This window comes from Lithohypha guttulata, assembly GCF_036872675.1.
Source record: "Lithohypha guttulata strain CCFEE 5908 chromosome Unknown scaffold_1, whole genome shotgun sequence".
NCBI lineage: Eukaryota > Fungi > Ascomycota > Eurotiomycetes > Chaetothyriales > Trichomeriaceae > Lithohypha > Lithohypha guttulata.
Window position 1 is genome coordinate 638,763 of NW_027042750.1, and position 20,903 is coordinate 659,665.

Consider the following 20,903-nt stretch of genomic DNA (forward strand, 5'->3'; position numbering starts at 1 on the left):
TTATAGGCACTCGTCCTCCTCCTGCTCAGCATCTTGGATCTGGGAGCTTCTATAAGCTTCCTGTAGTCTTTGTGCATGAGCATCTGATCGAGGCGTGAAATCAATGTCAATGGGCTCCATGATAGGAATGACATTTGGTGTTGACAGCAGCTCTTGCAAGTTGAGTTTCGTCTTCTGACCAGTCTTTGGATCAGTTGGAGGAGAGATGTTGAAAGCGTACATGATAGCAGCACATACGACAAGCATTTGAATGGCGGCATAATCTTGGCCAATGCATGTCCGCCTGCCCCAACCGAAAACTGAATGGTTTTGTAGCTTGGGGAACTCCGTAAGAGGCTCCTTGTAAGCTGGAGAATCAGGATCCAGGTACCGAGATGGGTTGAAAGTCTCAGCATCTTTGTAGTATTCATTAGATCGGCACATAGACCAATCGCAGGCCAAGACATTGGAGTTCTTGCTGAGATGGTAGCCGTTGTACTCCATATCTTCCTCGAGTCTGTGAGGAATTCCGGTCGGTACTGGAGATGCCCACCTGACTGACTCGAGGATGGTGGCTCGGAGTGTTGGGAGCTTTGGGCTGTCGTCATAGTCTGCCATGCGACCATGAAGAACCTCGTCAAGCTCTTTCTGAACAGCCTCCTGCCACTCGGGGTGCTGAGCCATAACGACGATCCATCTTTGAAGGGGAGCAATCAAAGTAAGGATGGAGACAGTTGCCATCATTGCGATGCCGTGTAGAGCTTCATGCTCGCTGAGGCCAGTCTTCTCACGTTGATCGAAGTAGTACTTGGCATAGGAAGCTCTGAGCGTGCCGTTCTCGTACGCCGCCTTTGCTTTATCGTATGAGCCATACCAGACACGGTCCTCGATATCGACCCGCATGCTCTCGTTGTGCTTATCACTGTTGATCCAGGATGGGAGATGTCGTAGGAAGGTCAAGACGTTGGTAATCTGACCACCTGGGGAGAGGTTTTGCATGAAGTTATGGGCTGAGCGGGAGATAGCTGCTCGAGGTGCTGGAGTACCGAATGCCATTCGACAAGATAGACGTCCGCATACCTGGTCGACAAGCATGAAAGGTGAATCCGATTTGGTTAGAAGTTGATGTGCAAACCGCGTAGCCTCTGGCAGCATTCTTCCATGATAGTTCGCTTGATGAGTATAGTTGTTGATGAGTACGCCGAACCTTCGTTGCCTTGTCAAGTGGTCTGCGCGATCACAGTTAGTCCTTGCTTCACTAGAAATGTACCTTGCTTACCGTTATTGCCGAGGAAAGGAAGGTATTTGCCAGAATCCTTGGAACCTTTGACCAAGGCAAGGGCTGGGCGATCGGAAACAGTCTTTGCCTTTTTGGCGAGGATTTCTTTAGCGATAGCAGGGTCGGATATGATGATGAGGTTCTGTCCAAAGAGTTTGACTTCATACAATTTGCCGAACTTCTCGGACCAAGCCTTGAAGGTTGTGTAGATGTTGGAGGCTTCTACAGCCCAGACAGGACCTGCCCATGGAAGACCTAGGCGTGGTTAGCCGATTTTGTATATATGCTCCATGTGCACTAGACCCACCTCCTGGTGTGGGAAGTGCCTTTCCCAGTGTACGTCCTCTGAAGAAAAGCCTGCTCGTGAAAGCGAGGACAACGAATGCTATAGAGAACAGTTGAATGCCGTGGAATACTGGGACCGCTGGAAGGTCCATGAGACCGACAAATTGTGAAGACATGCTCGGCAGATGAGGTTGTTGAATGGAAGACAGATTTAGAGAGCGAATGTCTTGAGGAGAGGTTGCTTTAATAATAAGGCTCGTCGGCTAGCATCAGGAGAAGGGAATTATAATGCATACTGCCTCAGGCCTTTGACCCACTGCTGCTTGTTCCCCAATCACCTCAGCCGAGACAGCATGTCATTCCCGCCTGGCGCCTCCAAAGATACCAGACCATGTTCGACCCTGCACGTGGTGGCCCAATTTTACGCCACGGCAGCGGTCGATAGCACAACGAAAGGAGACAGCTCTTCGAACTTGCCTATAGCGTTCGTGTTCTGCAGATGTGTAAATTAGCAGCTGAGCCGCCAGGTCTTTTTTTCGACCGCCTCAAGTCGAGACTTTTCATCAGTCCAAACATGGCATGTGGAGATGGCGTGAAGTAAAAGTCCCGATGCCCCTTAGTGGCATTCGTTCTGCCGGACAATCTACTAGCACAGGCGACATCCTTGTGTAGCAGATGTTTGCTGTTATCATGGATGACGTTGCCTATCAAAGTAGCAGCAGCAAAGTCTGTCAACTCCGGAAGATGTTGCAGGTCGATAGTCCATTGATTTTCTAGGAAGGCGAATCGGGCCTGTACGTGCTGTTGTGTTACTGTGTCGTGGAGCAAACCCGGACTTCTTGGCAATGCTCTTCCATGAAACTTCGTGGAGCTCGATTAGAAGCCAGCAGATTGGGTGATGAACACAAGAGTAATCGAAAGCAAGCATACTGCGAAGCCAGGAGCAGGGCGGCAAGTCTAGACGAGCATGAGATTATGCCATGGAGGTCGTACACAAGCTTTCCACTGTGACACTTCTGGTAGCTGCAAAGGGGTGTTTCTGTCCAGACGTGAACGTGCGCCATGATAGGGGATCGTGACCCGAAAGCGGGTTTGCAGATCTGGGGATGAGGTCAAGACAAAGCGGACTCGAGCTTGGCAGTCGTATCGACACAAGACCCGCTGCGGACCCGCAACGACTCCATGTGTGTCCGGTAGTGTCCTCCCACCAAGGTAGCGGCATCGATAGTCGTGATAATTAATTTACTGTCGCAACTCAAAAGGAGCACATTGAAAAAGGCCGATGCACAATCTCTGCCGTTGCGTTGCTTGTGAACGACATCGAGGTTCTTAAGCTCCAGCTCTACGTCCATGATGTTCAGAGCCAAGGGTCTGTCATTGTTCTTGATCGTTGAAGCGAAGATCCTGTACAATCAGTATGGAAGGGCGTCTAGAGCAGATTGCACGGGCCTGGCTGACTCGCCAAACCTTCTGAAAGCATGCATGGAACACCTTGCCATATCCCTCTTAGGGAGCAATCAGCGTCTATCAGATAGTCATATTGATTGGGCTGAGCTGTACTTTCTCAGCTTCTAGAACAAAAAATGCACTACTCTCAGTGAGTCAAGACTGACAATACAGCCTAGCGGAAGAATAGATTCAGCCCACCGAAGAAGCACACATGGTCTCAGCTTTGTCTAATCTTCGATATTCCCAAACCCGCTGGGAAATCTGAACCGGTCAGTGACTCGGTTGAGATGCCCTGCAACTTTCGGCGTCACGTTAGAACACCAACATGCATGCAATCTGCCTGACCATCACAGTCAGCAGCTATATCTACTAACGTAGCTCAAAAGATGAGCAGAAGTTTACCAGCTGTGCATCATGCTGGGCTTCGATCGTTCTTTGAAGAGAAGAGATATGTAGGGTATTCTGCGCCGTCAATGATCGAGCAGTCACGTTGCTGCTGAGAACATTTGAACACAACAAAGACTTCCGAGGCAACGATCTCCTCCAACCAAGACCCTGCCAATCATTGCTTAATAAACACTTCAGACCAAAAGCCTTCCTTCCACAATCGCAATACCTCGAATCCAACCTCTATCGCGATGAGGACGATGATTGTCCATTCCAGGAAAAGGCCGTGCTTTTCGGAGAGGCGCTCTCTGAGAACGGTAGCGATTTCTCCAGCATAATCCATCTTCTCGTTGAGAATTTTGATTCTGATTCCGACGTCGAGAGCTTTGCCGACTTGGTCGTAGTAATTTTCTAGGTTCAGTTCATGCCTGCTATCCCAGAACAGATCAGGCAAAGAATCAGTCAATTCAGAATACAAGTTCAGCTGTGCACGTAGCAACAAAAGCTCGCCAGTCTTACGCAAGATGAAACGACGGCTAATGGCGAAGGGTAAGCGACGGCCAGACGACAACAGCTGGGGTATCTGCGAAGTTGAGGCAAGGTAGGTCGAGAGATTGGTTTCAAGGACAGCAAGTTTTGTAGACCTGGCAAAGCCCGAACTGAAAGCGACCTTGGTCAACACAGTGTCCACGGTCTGAAGCTGATAGATGGAGTTGTCTCCTTGCTCTCCTGACGATTCAGTCAATAACCGTGAGGGTGGTACTACTTTGGTCCCTAGTATGATAGTCTCCCCTTTGATGGTACTGTGCTCCCTACTCGCATCTTCTAGGTAGTCCAGGTCCTCAGTCTCTATCGGTTCTTTGTGCGGCTGGTCGGTGGCTGGCAGCAGAGTCCGTGTTGCAAAGTAGGAAGTGAAACCTTCGGGCAGAGCCCAGGTGACGATCGTCCCTGAAGGAAAGACAAAGACATCACCGACCTCGGAAGCAGATAGATCTTGTGCGGATGGATTCGTGGATCGATATATAGACGATATAGGTATTTGCACATGGACCACCTGAGGGTAGAGGCCAGTACTAAGGGGGTCAGGCTCGTAGCCTTTCGAGCGTAGGATATCGACTACCTTCGCGAGATCGAATCTTTCAGCGACGGCATAAGCTGTAACCAAGCGGGGACTGGTTTGTGCATCAGAGGTTCGGTGCGACCTTGCCAGTCCAAGATTGGCATCCTTTGATCTCTGTGCCTCAACTGCGACTCTTCGTAGCGAGGTCTTAGCGGCAGCAGCACCCCCTAGTTTGCGCTTGCGACTTTGTAGGGCATCGGCAGTTTCGTCTGCTCTGATTGCTGGTTTCTCGTCCCTATGACTGGCCAAGGTAGCATTAGAAGAGAAAAAGTCCCGTCGCCTGGGCCGCTGGAAGATGGGGGACGCATGTAGTGGGCGCAGTCCAGGCTGTTTGGATAGATCGAGCACGCCCGGCCGAGAGAATGTACAACTGTGACTACTCGCCAATAACGATGATGGCCGTAGAGTTGAAGGAGGCATTACTCGCTGTCTATGCAGCGGCATGGGTGTCACAAAAGCCTGAGATACAGGTGAATGGAGTTGCAGCTTCTCCAATTCATTCGGCTCGCTTCAGACCTAAACTAGCAGCGATGAGTTGATGCTTGGCAACGTCATTCGCGCTTGAGGGCCGTGATTAATGCCCGTCTCGTGGTTCAGTCATGCCCGGAGGAGCTAATCACTACTAGTAGTATGGACCAACGACTGCTCTTGCACTCACCAACATGCTTCAATAACAATAGCTCGTGCGACAATGGCGGTGGGGGAGGGTTCATCTGAGCCTGATGAGGAACAGCCCCATAGCCCACGGCAAGTCGAACCGAAGGAGATTGAAGACTCTCGTCCTGCTACTCCCAAGAGTGCAAGTGGCCCAGACCATGACCGAGTTCACGCTGAGGACCAGGAAGAGGAAGATGGCGAAGATGATGAAGACGACGGGGAAGAAGAGGAGGAAGAGCCCAGGCTGAAATATGCTCCGTTGACCAAGAATCTGAGCAACGTCTACAGGAACGGCGATTCCACCAGCTCGTTCATAGTTGCTGGCGACAAACTGGTCCTAGGCACACACGATGGCAAGATCCACGTCTACACAATGCCTATGATGCAAAATGTCAAGAGCTATCGCGCACATACGGCCAGTGTGTCCTCAGTCTCCATATCACCCTTTCCTCTTCCTCTACCTCTTCCTCCGAGACTCGATGCTAGTCAGCGTTCAGCTACTGACTCGCCTGGTCCTCGTCCTGCGCCGTCGGCCTCTCCAGCTGCGAAAAATAGCCCGCGACAGGCTACCGTTTGGAGAACTGCCTCCAACGACATTTATATCGCGACCTCTTCCATTGACGGTCATGTCTGTGTGCAATCCTTAGTCGATCCTCAAGAAGTGCAGCTGAGGGATTTTGGGCGTCCTGTACAAGCGGTTGCAGTGTCTCCCGAGTTCAAATCGGACAAAAGTTATCTCTCTGGTGGTCAGGCAGGAAACCTGATCCTTACTAGCGGACAGGCTGTGAAGAGCGCAAAAGCTACCACACTCGGCACTGCCGCTGTTGCTTCTGGCTGGTTAGGGTCTATTGGTTTAGGTTCGAACACTGGCTCCGACAGAATTCTGCACAGTGGTGAAGGCATCATAAGCACGATCAAGTGGTCTTTATCTGGCAAGTACGTCTTATGGGTAAATGAGCAGGGCATCAAGATCGCACGATCACACTTAAAGATCGACAGTTCAGAGACAGGTCAGGAGTGGAAACGCATATCTCATGTGAGTCGACCTAATAGACCTGGCTGGGAGGAAATAGCTGCAGCACAGCGAGCTCGCGCTGAGTGGGTCGACCGATCCAGTCTCGATTCTGATGACGACCCGGCTCTACGCAGGCCCTCTTCAAATGGTGGCATTAAGGCTTCGGACAAGACTGGCGTGGAAGAAGTTGTTGTCGGCTGGGGCGACATGACCTGGATAATAAGGGTGACTCCTGGTGACGGAGGGTCGATGACCAAGGACGCCGCTCCTGCTGGCCGTGCCGAGGTCATCTCTGTCATACGGTTCGACGATTGTACCGTGGCCGGTGTGTCCCTATATACGCCGACCTTACTCCTGATTCTGGCCTACTTGGAGAAAAAGTCCGCCGATACACGAACAGCCAACGACAGTACGCCTAGAAGTCGTTCTAAGAGACATTCTGCTTTAAAACCTGAGTTGAGACTTATAGATATTAATTCAAAAGAAGAAATCGAGACAGATGCCCTCCCCATCAGCAGGTTCGAGAGCCTAGCGTCTTCCGACTATCACTTAGGCGTACTCTACCCTGTCAAAATCCCAGCTCAGCTAGCTCAGAAGGGTTACCTTGGTCAGATGGGAAGTGGTATGGCCGTTGTGGGCTCGGGCTTGGTAACTGGTACAGAAGTCGTGGCTCAGGGTATGTGGGACGCCACAATGTACGGTCCAAGAATGCTTGGTGCGAACAGGTTGTTCAGCCAATCCGATGGTGCAAGTATTCGCAGTGGCAGAATCGGAACAGACAAGTCTCCTATGCCACCCAACAAATCTAGCAATTATCTAACAGGCTGGATCCCTGGCCTTGGGTCAAGTATTTTTGGAAACGAAAATGAAGAACTAAAGGCTGTTGCAACAACACAAGGGATGAAGATCTTCCTCATGAGCCCTTTTGACTGCAACGTTGCTGTGAGGCGGACATTGTCGGACAGAATACATTGGCTGGAACAGCAAAAACACTACCAACGAGCATGGGAATTGCTGGACCAACACCCAGAAGCTGCAAGCTCAACGAGCCAAACATCGGAAGCGTCAAGCCCCCCGACTCCTTCCAAGGCAAGTTCTATCGGGCAGTCAACAGCCGACAGTGTAGCAAGTCCGTCGAAGGCGATGAAACCTACATTAGCAGATTTCTTTGCCGATTCAGCTTCCGTGGTAGATTCGCCACAGCCAGAGAAAAGGGCCAAATACTCAATAGCCGAGAAAGAAAAGAGGCGGTTGGGTGAATTATGGTTGCAGCAATTAACCAAAGCCAACAAATGGGTTGAGGCGGCAGAGGTGGCTAGTAAAGTGCTTAACACCACGTCCCGTTGGGAACACTGGGCTTGGGTGTTCGTAAAGAACGATCAGATCAACGAGATATCACCTTACATCCCAGCCATGGAACTCACGCCACCACTCTCACCGTCGATCTACGAAGTGATTCTTGGCCATTATGTTGTCAAAGATCGCAAAAGGTTTCAGGAGCTCATTGACCTCTGGCCTTCAGACTTGTTTGAAATAAGCTGCGTTACCACAGCAATACAGGAACAGTTACCTCAAGTTGCGAAAGAGTCCGACGACTGGCGAAGACTTACTGAATGTCTAGCCAAACTCTACTTGGCTGACGGCCATTACAAGGAGGCACTACGCTGTTACATACGACTGCAAGATGCTGACACAGCTATGTCACTGGTCAAAGATCACCATCTAGTGGAAGCAGTTGTGGATGACATTCCTGGCTTCGTTCTGTTAAGAGTGTCTTCACAGCACTTCAAATCAGCGTCAACCGAGGAGCTGGAAGCATTATGCTCGGAGCCCATAAAGCTGTTGGTAGGTGAAGCAAGTAAAGGAATTGTCGATCCTGAGGACGTAATTCAACAGCTTAACAGGCCTGAATTGAGACCATTCCTCTTTTTCTACTTCAAGCATCTATGGCAGGGAACTAGCGGTTCATCATCACATCTGTCACGCCAACGGCATCGATTTTCTACAGTAAAGCTTGCAGCAGACGAAGGGAAGCTTCTGGTTGATCAATATCCGGACTTAGCGGTGGAATTGTTTGCCCAATACGACAGAAATCTGCTAATAGATTTTCTTCAGACTTCTACTCTGTACGACTTCTCTTCAGCCTTGAAGCTGTGCGAAAAGAAAAGATACATTGAAGAAGAAGTTTACCTGCTCAGCAAAACAGGCAGTCTGAAAAAAGCTCTGTCGTTGATCATCGACCAACTTCAGGACGTACCCAAGGCTATTGACTTTGCCAAAGAACAAGGAGATAAAGGTCTCTGGGATGATTTGCTCGATTACTCGATGTCACGGCCGCGCTTCATCTCGGGCTTGTTAGCAGGGGTAGGCACAGCGATTGACCCTATCACTCTTGTGAAGCGCATACCATCTGGCATCGAGATCGAAGGCTTGAAAGATGGCCTGAAGAAGATGTTACGAGAATACGACTTGCAGGATAGTATATCGTCTGGAGCAGCAAAAATCTTGAGCAGTGAAGTGGCTGTGAACATGGAAATCTTACGCCGCGGTCGACGACGAGGCATTAAGTTTGAGGTACCAGTAACGCCACGGAAAGTCATTAAGGATGATTCGCAGTCAGAAGACCCAAACGCCACCGGACTTCCTGGACCAACAGAGCCCAAACCTGGACACTGTGCTACCTGCGAACGTGCCTTTGTAGGCGACGAAGCCGAAATGCTCATTGGATTTGCTTGTGGACATGTCTATCACGTCTCATGCCTGTTCAAAGACGACATAAGGGCACCGATTGCGTCGATAGGCGACAGAGAGGATGAAGACGATGATGAGAGGTACGGCTACAACAGGAGTATAGCAACCAAGGTCACGAACGCAAGACTGCTAAGAGATAGGATAAGTCTACTCGGTGGATGCAAGGCATGTAGAGCCAGAAAGGCCCACATTGCAGACGTGGTACAATAGCATGACAGGAAAGGTTGAAACGACACAAGGTCAGAACGCCTTGTACGGAAGAATTCATATTTTTAGAAAGATACCCCTTGACAAGGAAACCATTCCGATAGCGAACAGAATTAAAATCTGTGAATCTTTCTATAGTGTGGTGTTTCACGTATTGACGAGTCGTGCATGAATTATCGGCAATCGGTCACATCGACGCTCTGGGTATCTGCACAAGTACTCCATCATAATACTCACAGTGCCACACATGCGATATTGCACTTTTTATTCTGCTAAACATGCATACGTATTCGATTCGGACAGATGATGATTGGCATTTCAAGGTTTGCGCGATATTTGTCACTTGAATGTGGCAGAAAGGTTGAAAGGAATTAGTTGGCGAGATAACATGAATCTGTATTACGACCAAGAGCCTCGCAAAGAACAATGGAAGCCACGTGTACCAATAGTCTATATAAATCATATGAGCTGTGCCAAGGCTGATAGCATGCAGTTGGTATTGCCATAAGCTTGAAAACCTTACGCCGCGAAGTTTGAAAGTGCTTTTGCGACCACCGTGATTGTGGTCTGGAGGAATGATGCAATGCACAAGATGAGTGATAAAGTACTGCAGGCCACAACGCACATAACAGAGAGGATCGGTGGGAGTGCCTCTTCAGCCACACCTCTACCTTGAGGGCGGTCGCTTTGAAATAGGATATAAACCAACGATGCTCTCAGTCCTCCTGCTGAGGTGATGAGAAAGTCATGCTGTAGATGAACAATCAGCTTCTATTAGCTATCGAGCAGCGATACCAAGCCGAAGCTCGACGTAGTAGTCAATTCAAACTCGATGCAATATGCTATCCATGACCCCACCATGACGAAATAGTTGAGGAAGCCGACCTCGCCTGCGGGGCTAGTCAAGTATAGCTTATCGGATACTATCAGTGGCAAATTGTATATACACCTCGATGGACCATGTATGAGTAACAGGAACACGACTGTTGTGCCACGACAAAACTTGCACGTGACCGCGAGAATACGGAATACTGTGGCAAGGGTCTGACCTCAGAGAACAGTACTCGAGTATGGCTGCCATCAAATTTACGAGAAAAATGGAATTGCAAGAGAAAAGTTAGAGCCCTTTGCTACTCGGATAATGCCCTAGGTTTGCAAGGCACACACATTGATTGGTCCAAACTTTCTCAAACAGACTCGGCGGACCGCGGTTGCGTCATAGCGACTTCCTCATCCAAGCAGTTTCTTGTGGAATGTGATCAATGCAAAAGTGAAAGCCGATGGAAATTGTCCAGCGGTCTGCACCTCGAAGGTCGGTGTTCATCTCGAACGAGCAGATACGGTTTCGTCCATCCACTAGGATCCACCTGCAGGGTGCAGTGCAAATCATGTCTTCTCCATCGATGTTGTTTCCAAGACTTTCTCACAGATCGTGATTCGACATATATAGCAGAGGCTTGCCACTTTGCCTCTTTTCACGTAGCATATATTTTGCCATTGTCTCTGAATGTACACAAATTCGTCAGTGTTCCATTTCACGTTCGAGTAATACAATCAACACGACTTTTAATATGGCACCATCAGCAGACACCTCCTTCAGTGGCCATGTACGAACTCAGTTCACTGCTTACGAGGAGGATAGACAGGCCACCTCCAAAGATACTCTATACTGCACCAGCAATGGTGTTCCAATGCCTCACCCATACGAGGCACAGAGAGTAGGCGAGAACGGTCCTCTCCTACTGCAGGACTTCCATCTAGTTGACCTGCTCTCCCATTTCGACCGAGAACGAATCCCAGAACGTGTCGTCCATGCCAAGGGCTCCGGAGCTCACGGTTTCTTCGAATGTACAGACCCAATGCCAGACATTTGTCTGGCAGACGTCTTCGCAACGAAGGGAAAGAAATGCCCTATCACAGTACGATTCTCCACCGTGGGTGGCGAGTCGGGTTCCCACGATTGCGCACGAGACCCACGAGGCTTTTCGGTCAAGTTCAGAACAGAAGAAGGCAACTGGGATATGGTGGCCAACAACACACCAGTGTTCTTCCTGCGAGATCCTGCCAAGTTCCCACACTTCATTCACACCCAGAAGAGAGATCCTTCAACGCATCTGACGCATGCTGATGACTCGACTATGTTCTGGGACTACCTTTGCAACAACCCAGAATCAGTCCATCAAGTCATGATTCTTATGGGTGATCGAGGTATTCCAGATGGTTACCGGTTTATGCACGGCTACGCTGGCCACACCCTCAAGCTCGTAAACAAGGACGGCGACTGGGTTTATGCCCAGATGCACATGAAGTCAATGCAGGGCACAAAGTTCATCACTCAGGAAGACTCTGCCAGTAAATCTGCCGACTACTCGCAGAAGGATCTCTACGAAGCCATTCAGAGGGGCGAGTACCCCAAGTGGACTGTCGAGTTTCAGACCATGACACCTAAGCAGGCTGAAGAGGTATGGGAGAAGCAAAAGATTAACATCTTCGACCTTACACACGTCTGGCCACAAGGTCAGTTTCCAAGAAGGAAGGTTGGCGAGTTCACCTTGAACGAGAACGCTATCAATTACTTCGCAGAGATTGAGCAAGTCGCTTTCAACCCAGCCCATATGCCACCTGGTATTGAGCCATCGGCTGACCCAGTCCTCCAATCTCGACTCTTCTCATACCCAGACACACACAGACACAGAATCGGTGTCAACTACCAGCAGCTCCCAGTCAACGCCCCACGAGGTGGCTATAGATTTGGCAACTTCCAGAGGGATGGCCAGATGGCCTTCTTCAACCAGGGTGCACGACCAAATTACTTGAGCTCGATCGATCCTATCCAATTTAGAACCAGAAGCACCGACCTTGACAAGGTTCACGGTCACTTCCAGGGCGAGTGCATCAGCTTCTTGTCGGAGATCCGACCAGAAGATTTCAATGCGCCGCGCGCGCTGTGGCAGAAGGTCTGGGATGAGCCAGCTCGCGAGCGATTCATCAATAACGTCGCAGGAAAGATGGAGGTATGCAAGGAGAAGGAGTTCCTCAAGCGACAGATCGCTATCTTCAGAGAGGTTGATAACGATATTGCAGAGCGACTGGAGAAGGCTACTGGCATCAAGGGTTACGACGGAATCGCTAACCTCAGATTCAACGGCACGCACAATGGTTTCGCAAAGGATGCTTCGCATCGAGCCGCCAATGGTGTCAAGTTGACTCAAGGCAAGGTCATCTCGGACAATAATGGTGCGCCAGCAAAGGGAACGCACAAAGGCCTCAACAACTAGAAACAGAATGAGCTGTTGTTACGTCCTATGAGGAGTCCAGAGCTGTCTAATGATATCCATAGTTTGCTGTTCCTTCTTGACGAGGGAAGCTTAGTTGCAAGCATTCACTAAATCTGAATTATCTTGCATCAATACCTATTGGAATTCGTGCGCGTGTTGAGCACTCCATGTAACAAATTGTATGTCAAACTTCCTTTCAACTAATTGGCGGCCTGGCACGGTCGCGTTCACGGAGGTTGTAATGCCTTACAGGTCCTCAATGATTTCCGTGTGCTGGTATCGATCACGTCGAGTGACCATTTAAATTCATTCTGAATTGTTCTGATTTCCATGTGCACATGCACAAGCAAGTTGATGTAGGCCCATTTACGTACTGACATATAGCACACTTTCAATGCTTTCGGATCTTGTCGAGGTCTCATCTGTCTTTGGTTTTCATGCTCTGTGACTCTCTCTACTCAAAGTCCATGACTTTCACCCTGCGAAAGTGTTGCTACTAATTGCGAATGAAAATGGCGACACCGACGCGACCGCCTGCAGTCTCGACTCCCAGACCTCTGACTTCCACACCTCATCGGCCTACAGCCTCTCCCCGAACCAACTTGGGCGCATTCGCAAACAAAACCATAGCAGGAAAATCGCCAGCAGTGAAAACCCCAGCCTCAACTCACAACCATGCACATCGTAGCAGTATCTCATCACATCCCACTTCGACTGCTCTTGCTTCATCTGCCTTGCAGGAGGATATCCTCAATATGAACACTCCATCTGCGCTCTTAGCTTCAATGGGAACCATCGGCTTGACCCCTCTTCCCGTCACGCAAGACGGATTGGGGATTGTCCCAGGATCTACTGCATTGTCGACGTTACAAGATGGGCATACTAGCAGGAATCCAGAAAGAGAACGATACGAACGTCTGAAAACCGTTGCCGAGCTATTGAAACGGAAGACTGCTGGAAGAGGCATAAGCAGGGAACACATTCAACGATTGGCTAAGATCCACGGCTTTGATGAGGGTCTGGATGAGAACAGTCTTACGATTGCTGGTCAGAAATTTGTCGAGCTTGAGATCAATTTTGATGCCGTTGAGCAAAACAAAGTCGATAAAGTCTCCTTGAAACTCAACGGGACTGATCAGGATGAGGGCATTTACCAAGATGGCGCCTCTCAAGTTTTGTCTGTGAATCTAAAACCTCAACTTGATTCAAAGGTACCTTGGCACGATCTTGTGGACTTCTCAGCCAACTTGGGTTATCTAAGTCGCCTCGAGCATGCCGATACCAGCGGCAACTGCTTTCAAGTCATAGATAACCTATACGACGTCTTTCAGCGTATCTGGATCGAGGAGAAGAAGCGTATGAAATGGAGACATGACTGTCATCATTTCTGTCAGAGCAATGTAGGCGAACCTCAAAAGGATGTACGCGGACGGCTGGGTTTAAACACAGTCTACTGGTCGAGAGGTCGCAGGTTCTTTTCATGCCAAGAACTAGATACAGATGAGCATGTGGACAGCGATACCTGGAAAGCCACTTTTGCTGTTGAATCTGGTTCTCCTTCCATCCCTGCAATTCAGCAATGGCTAGCCGATGATGTTCTGACCAATACTGCCCGAGCAGAAGATATCTTTCAAGAATCCACAATAGATAAACCTTCCTGGCAAGACCCCAATCTGCCTACCCAGCCCAAAACTGCACAATCCAAAGATGCCATGGACGTTGACCAGCCCAAAGCAGAGGTACAAGAAGAGCTTAACATGCATTTCACGTGTCAACTCGAGCCTGAGATCTTTCTACCTTTGCAGCAAGCCCAAGCACTAAATGAGCGCTCGTACCTAATCGACCTGCACCAGAATCTGCTAGTCACTGTCCAACAGCTGGTCCTCGGCCACACAACCACTCCCACCGACAAAAGGTGGCTAAGGACGCAACACACCTTCAGCAAGAGTGGAGAGCACAAGGAGCAAAAATACTCGTACATGCTCTATGCCGCGAACCAAGCATGGCTTCACCCCGTCAGCAAATTAAAGTTTGCTCATCCACAACAATATGCTGAGGCCCTCCCTATCCTCCGCCAGTATGCCCTTGTCAACACGCTTCTACAATCGATCAAGCCTGAACCCTCCGCACAAACATCAGAACAATCACCCTCCGACTCAACCACAACCACCACACACAAAACAACCCCTGCCCGCGGCAAAATCACCAAACGGTCCAACAAACCAGCCCTCAACGCACAAATAGACGCCCTTCTCGGCCACAACCTCACAGACTCCCAGCAACAACAATCCCCCCTCCCAATCGACCTCCGCATCGACCCTCTCTCGACCTCAGCCAAACCCTCCGCTTCCTCCTCCTGCTGCCGCCTCCAAATCAGCCTCCCCCTCTCAAGCCGAGTCCTCTCCCGCACCACAGGCCAACGCCTCAAAGCAAAAGCATTCCTAGCCATTCAGATCGACATCTTACTTAACGGCGTCGTGGAAGTCGTCAGTCTTGATGGGATCGAGCTGGAGAAGGAACAGGGTGAAGATTTGAAGAAGAGACTTGTGCGGGTGGTGAGGGCGAGTGAGGATGTTGGGACGGTTGTGGCGTGGACGGTGAGGGAGCTTGAGGGGGTTTGTTCTTCTTAGTGGGGAGGACTTGGGGGTGTTGATGATGTTGATGAAGGAGGAGGAGAAGGGAGGGTTGGTGGTGGTGATTCAGGGATTCATGATCAGGAGCATACGATGGAGGATGATGATGATGATGACAAGGACTCGCTGTTTGATTGGGTTGATGAGGCTATTGATATGCATTTTGGGCGCTGAAGACTGCCTGGTTCGATCAGGGAAGGAAGAGTTGTCAAAGGGCATGTTTAATACGCTGCAGACAGCTAGTAATTTCGTCAAGCAGGCAGACCGTTGGTGCTGAGATGGAAATCATATTGCTGCCACGTAGTCCAAGACATCCTTCCGGTGCGGCGGAGACACAAGACCGCATCTTGTTAGGACTGCTTGACTAATAAGCAAGACCTAATTCAAAGTAAAGGAGAAACTTTCATACAATTTGTGCTATCACAACTAAGCTACTTTAGTCTCCCCCAAGGATCACTCGCTCTCTTCAACCCAAAACCCTGACGTACATGATCTATACAGTCATACAGAAACATATGCACAAAAGGCCTTTCATACCAGATCGCATTGTACGTAGCATATAGCGAAAGCTGACCCTGCCAAATATGCAGATAGCATGTATAGTTTGGTTGTAGCTCATCGGTCGCGACCCACAGGTCGACAATCTTGATAGCGCCGTATTGAGGAGAGAGGATCGTGTCCAGCACACCGTGACTTGAGAAGGTAGCTGTTTCGACTGGTCTGAGGAATAAATCTGGTTGTGATGGTAAGCTTCCATCAGCTGGGAGTTCTGGTGTTGCAGCTACGGCGTAGATTGGGACCAGCGATGTATGGTTACTGTCTGTATCGACCGAGTGGTAGAAGTCTCCGATGCGGTGGATGTTGCTGAGGAAGTCTGCGGTTGCTGATTTGTCTCGGTTGGGACAATCCTCTGTATGTGCCTGTTGACACCTTCTGCTGCAGGCGGGTGGCACTGTGAAGTTAATGGAAAAGCCTCTACCTGAAGTCGAGGTTAGGACTGATACGGGGTCTGGCTGTCGTGGTTGTGGCGTGATGCCGTAGGCAGGAGGTGGGATGATCGTGCAGTCCTTACGGTGGTCGGTGATACTGGTAACTATGTAACAAACCTTTTTCTCCTCTTTTGTTCGACGTTGATAAGTGGACATGGCCGTGGCAACCGCTGCGTGGAAGGTATGTCTTATGGAAACTTTGAAACGTTCACAAGCTTCTATGATCTCTTTCGTCTCTTGATCTGATAGTGTGACACATATTCGTTGAGACCCCCCCAGTTCGTAAGGCAGTCCCGTCTTATCCCAGCGGAGCTTAGCAACCTCAATACCCGAATCTCTGTGAAGAGTGACGCGAGGCATTTCTTTAGTCTTTATGGTCCCAAGGTTAGTTACGGCTGTTGTTACATGCTCTACCGTTGTGGGAGGTAGGCCAGCAGCTATACGGAGTGGTGGGCTGAGATTCACCCATTCACCGCCGAACTTCGGGGAAGGAAATGAATGTTGTTGAGCCAACGCTTGTGATGCATGCTGAAACAGTTCGGAAAGTAGCTGGAACGTGCCTGCGCTATCTATAGTGTCGGGAGGAGCACGGAAGACAATATTGCGGCGAATTTCGTGCAGGTCGGGACGGCGCGTACATCTGACGATATATAGGGTCGGGAGCTTAGGTGATGGGACCTCGGAGCTGCACCACTCTTGTCCTAGAAGATCAGTACTGACCGTTTGAACAGTATCTTTCAGCCATGCTTCGTGATCCTCTTCCGACATTATCGTATTGTAATTCTTCCTTAGCAACTTGGTCGCCGGATTTTGGTCTACCCACGTGGCGATATTTGGATGTTGAAAACGCAACCTCGACCATGCCTTCCGCAAGGCTACCTCGACCTGCTGTTGCATGTCCATGGTTGTACTCTCTGCTGGTACACCAACACGGATGAAGACGAAACCTGTAACGCGAGCCGGTTGGTGGCCACTTTCAGCATATGGCTGTGCTTTAGCATAATAATACCGCTCAACTTCATCGATAGGACGCCAATAATGGCCACCTTGTGTCGGCTTCCACTCGAAGTCGATAATGGCCATTGAGACTGGTGATGCTTTGGACTATGGTTTGAACGGCCGTCGATATCTGCTTGAATGTCTGGTGGTTGACTTGAGGGTTGGCGGAAGTCGAACAAAATGCAATCGGTCATTGTGCAGAGAGATTGCATTCGATGCTTTGTCCTTTTGGCTTGTTGTTTGAGCTGTGTCATACCGCGTTTGCAGAAGCGAACGCGTATCGAACAAAGGCATCAATATTTCCAGTCCATGTACAATTTCGAGGATAGGGCAATGCGTTATCTGTATGTTAATTGATATTGTTTGCAGCACGAGGGCAGTCGCGCTGGGAAGCAGGAAAACATACATGGCAATTGCGATGGTATAACTTCCACTCACCAATACAGCCGCGCCTTAGACGTAATATGCGCCAATCGACCCCTTCTAATCTGACGACGTCCATGCCGAGTTGATATTCAACGTTTGCAATACTGATCATACTTCTGGACGCGTAGGCAGTGGCATCTCATGCTTCCTTTGTTTGACATCGTTTGCTAGAACTCGAACTCCTCTGCCGACTGGATAACTCCGTCGATCTGTCTGTTCGTCTTCTCGTGATTCTGCTTGCGAGTTTCCAGGTCTGTCTTCATCAGTTGGAGCAGCTTGGGCAGCTTAGGTAGAAACAGAAGTGAACACTAGTACAAATAAAAGGAACTAAAAGACCAGACGAGCTGCACATTCTGGCTTGTCAAAGGTCCTTCGCTGGTGGGGACTTCACTTGTCCTATCGATCAAGGCGATACTGTTGTGCCTGTTGTGAAGAGGATACCTTTTTGTTGCTGGCAGAGCTCACTTGACCAGCGGCGGACAACTGACAATTGAGACCGCAAACCCAATGAGACTGTTTCACATCTCAAAAAGTGACATTTTCAGTAGTTCCGACAAGTATCACGTCTCATCACGAGCGTGACAGGGCAAAGAAGAAAGAGTAACGGAACAGACATGCTACTTTACCACCGAACATTGTGTCTGGGAATAAAAATGCCGAGGTGGATTGCAGTCACTGCTGGACACTTTGTGGAGTGAATTCGAGTGATTGCTTGCAGGCAATAGCATTCTGCAGTTTTTTAAAAATTCGAGAGGGCTGGCGCCTGCATGTGTAAAGCAGGGTGTATATTTATCCTGCTGTAATGTTCGCAATACTTTAGGACAGTAGACGTGAAGCAAAACATTTCAATATTCAAGCTGTTGAAGTGGTGTTTGGAGTACGTCATCTTGATCCATCTTGGGTCGTCGTCGAGGTTAATATGCGATCGCAACCAAACAGCTATAGGACGCAGGAGGATGCCATGATCAACATGCTTTTTGTTCTACTGATCAATGGAGCAGCAATGATGTATATTGGTGAAGACATTATATATTCACGATATCGTGTATGCAGGATGATACCTTCACTGATAAAGGTGACGCACCTGTACATCGGAACCAAAGGCAGACGTGCCTATCAAGGATCGATGTCGTGCATCCATGCCCACCCTCCCATGATAAATCGACAATTCACCCGCAACGCCTATCTGTGAAGACACCATGTAACAACATCCAGTGCCTCCCCTGTGCGCATGATCATAAAGGTCGTTTCCATGCCTATGTGGACTCACTCGTATGCTGTACAGAATCGCAAGCCAATGTCTTTTATATATACCCACACCACAACCGAGGAGCGAAACAGAAAATACGGAAGATCAAATGTCAATTGGTCGAGTTAAACTGGGGCTCCGCCGCTGAGAGTGCCGACAGAGGCTCTGTTTCTGGTAGAACGGGGTCATATAATGTGGGAAGCACCGCTTGAGCAACATCTCCAAAGCTGGGAGACTGCGGCGACGGATAAGGGAGAACTTTCGTTCCAGGGTTAACAGGACCAGCTGCGGCGTAGGGCGATGGTACCTAACCAGCGCGCTGTGGCATACCAGGTTGCATGCCACCGTTAGGCATCGCCATACCGTAAGGGTTCATCTGCTGATGAGCAAAAGCAGCGTTGGGATCCTGCATGCCAGCCAGGAACTGACCAATGCCCTGAGCATGTCCGACAGGACAGTCTTTGTGTTGAATGAGTAGGTTTCGAAGATTCCTGATCTCGTCATGAAGTGTGGCAACTTGGGTGTTGAGAGAATCATTCTCGGCAGAGTACATTTCCACCTTGGCCTGGAGGTTAGCCAGCCATTGCTTCTTCCGCTGACGACATTTGAGTGCAGCGACCCTGTTCCGAGTTAGAAGCGGTTCTGACAACCTGTAAACGCTTTTGACATACCTGTTTCGTTCTAAAAAGTTACGACGCTTTTCTTCGTCAGTCATCTTCTTGCCGTTCTTGGTGCCATTCTTGAGCTCTTCTTGCATCTCCTCGTCCATGCTCTCGTCGTCATCTGGGTCGACATCAGGATCGAGAGCTGGATCTACGGCCACCGAGCCAATACTGGTCTTCTGTCGCTTATTGCTGCCTTTTTGTACAGCCTCAGACTTCCGTCTTCCATTAGCAGGTGGTACTTTAGCACCCTTCTTGCCACGGGTATTTGGCTTGCTGTCCTCGTCGTCAGGACTGCCGATATCTTCAGCTGAGGCATTCGACGTTCTCTGTGGAACTTGACTCCTCGTCTGTATATTCTGTTGATTGTTGTTGGGAGCAAACTGGTTGGCCTGGCCGCCCTTAGCTAGCATGAAAAGACCATTAGCAGCATCTGTGGCGTCGTGTTGAGCATCCATATTGCCGTTCTGGCCTGGCTGTTCTTGTGGATTTGATGTATTGGGGAACTTGTTACGTGCAGCTGCGTTCATAGCAGTGCGATGAAAGTCTAGTGTACCAGGAGTAGCACCTCCACTCTGTAATGAGTTGAAGATGGCTTGTGAGTTGGGACTCGGGGCCGGGAACATGGAACCCCCTCCACCTGGGGTCAAACCTGTCCTCAACGACGACTCGTTGGGCGTAGGGAAGCCACGTGAAATGTTTCCAAAGTAGTCGCCACCACCAGCAGGACCTTCCAGCATAGCAGGGCTCAGTGGCCCAGCTCTTAGACCCTGGTTCCAGTTGTATCCGGTTGCGTTGTTCGCGCCAGTTATAGCGGGAGACTCGAGGGCGGCGACAGGAGGCAGTAGGGTCTTTCCCGGTGTCTCTGTCGATGGCGCGCCGAAGGATTGTTCGAACGGGTTGAATTCGTTGTTGTTACCATGTACGGCCGAGAAGTAGTCGGGCGTCTGAGCTGTTGTGGCAGGTGCTGGTTTAGGAGGAGGAGCTAGAGGTTCAGATACTTGTGTTGGCTTCGAGTCTTCTGCGGTCGGGGCTGGAGCGTCTTTGGCACGAATTAGTCAACGAGGTTCTACGGTACAACTATGGCTGTGGCGTACCTGGCGCAGGTTGCTTGTGTTGTACAGGGGAACTTTTTCTGGAGGTGCCTGAATGGTTCGTGTCAGCGGCCCGCAGCGATGGCATCGGTACAACAAGCGACGGCGACAATGACGTTGGTAGTCGACAGTGACTGCCTCAAGTCGGTCTGATCCACGTGTAGATGATGTAGATGGAATGGGATGATGAAATGTGATGTCACCTCGCGCCAAACCAAGGGGGTGGTAAAAGACGGGGGACGAGGAAGGAGAGCATGGAAGCCCTGGGGGATGCCTACGTACCGGAGGAAGGCATATTTTCCTGCTTAACAGGCTTGGACTCAGCCATGTTGTCTTGCAACGTAGGTGCTAAGACAGCAACGGACATTGCAGTATGGTACAAAGCGCGGGTGTGGTGCGCCTTCAGATGTGTGCACAGAACGAAAGCAGAAAAAGTGACGTAGA

General features: G+C 49.8%; 6 protein-coding genes across 6 annotated transcripts; 3 read left to right on the forward strand and 3 right to left on the reverse strand.

The window, feature by feature from the left end:
- Positions 1–1,719, reverse strand: LTR64_000239 (uncharacterized protein; the record flags this gene model as incomplete). The annotated part of the gene is made up of 3 exons (XM_064894624.1): positions 1–1,208; positions 1,259–1,513; positions 1,566–1,719. 3 exons carry the CDS (start codon positions 1,717–1,719, stop codon positions 1–3), a joined length of 1,617 nt encoding a protein of 538 aa, XP_064757311.1.
- Positions 1,720–3,554: 1,835 nt separating this feature from the next.
- On the reverse strand, positions 3,555–4,919 carry LTR64_000240 (uncharacterized protein; the record flags this gene model as incomplete). Its single annotated transcript, XM_064894625.1, has 1 exon — positions 3,555–4,919. One exon carries the CDS (start codon positions 4,917–4,919, stop codon positions 3,555–3,557), a length of 1,365 nt encoding a protein of 454 aa, XP_064757312.1.
- Positions 4,920–5,190: 271 nt separating this feature from the next.
- Positions 5,191–9,132, forward strand: VPS41 (Vacuolar protein sorting-associated protein 41; the record flags this gene model as incomplete). The annotated part of the gene is made up of 1 exon (XM_064894626.1): positions 5,191–9,132. One exon carries the CDS (start codon positions 5,191–5,193, stop codon positions 9,130–9,132), a length of 3,942 nt encoding a protein of 1,313 aa, XP_064757313.1.
- Positions 9,133–10,700: 1,568 nt separating this feature from the next.
- On the forward strand, positions 10,701–12,407 carry LTR64_000242 (uncharacterized protein; the record flags this gene model as incomplete). Its single annotated transcript, XM_064894627.1, has 1 exon — positions 10,701–12,407. One exon carries the CDS (start codon positions 10,701–10,703, stop codon positions 12,405–12,407), a length of 1,707 nt encoding a protein of 568 aa, XP_064757314.1.
- A 512-nt stretch (positions 12,408–12,919) lies between these two features.
- Positions 12,920–15,214, forward strand: LTR64_000243 (uncharacterized protein; the record flags this gene model as incomplete). Its single annotated transcript, XM_064894628.1, is given in 2 exon segments — positions 12,920–15,022; positions 15,038–15,214. 2 exon segments carry the CDS (start codon positions 12,920–12,922, stop codon positions 15,212–15,214), a joined length of 2,280 nt encoding a protein of 759 aa, XP_064757315.1.
- Positions 15,215–19,010: 3,796 nt separating this feature from the next.
- On the reverse strand, positions 19,011–20,787 carry SKO1 (Transcription factor; the record flags this gene model as incomplete). Its single annotated transcript, XM_064894629.1, has 4 exons — positions 19,011–19,323; positions 19,375–20,407; positions 20,463–20,510; positions 20,742–20,787. The coding sequence occupies 4 exons, from the start codon at positions 20,785–20,787 to the stop codon at positions 19,011–19,013; spliced, it is 1,440 nt and encodes a 479-aa protein (XP_064757316.1).
- Between the last annotated feature and the right edge of the window lie 116 nt (positions 20,788–20,903).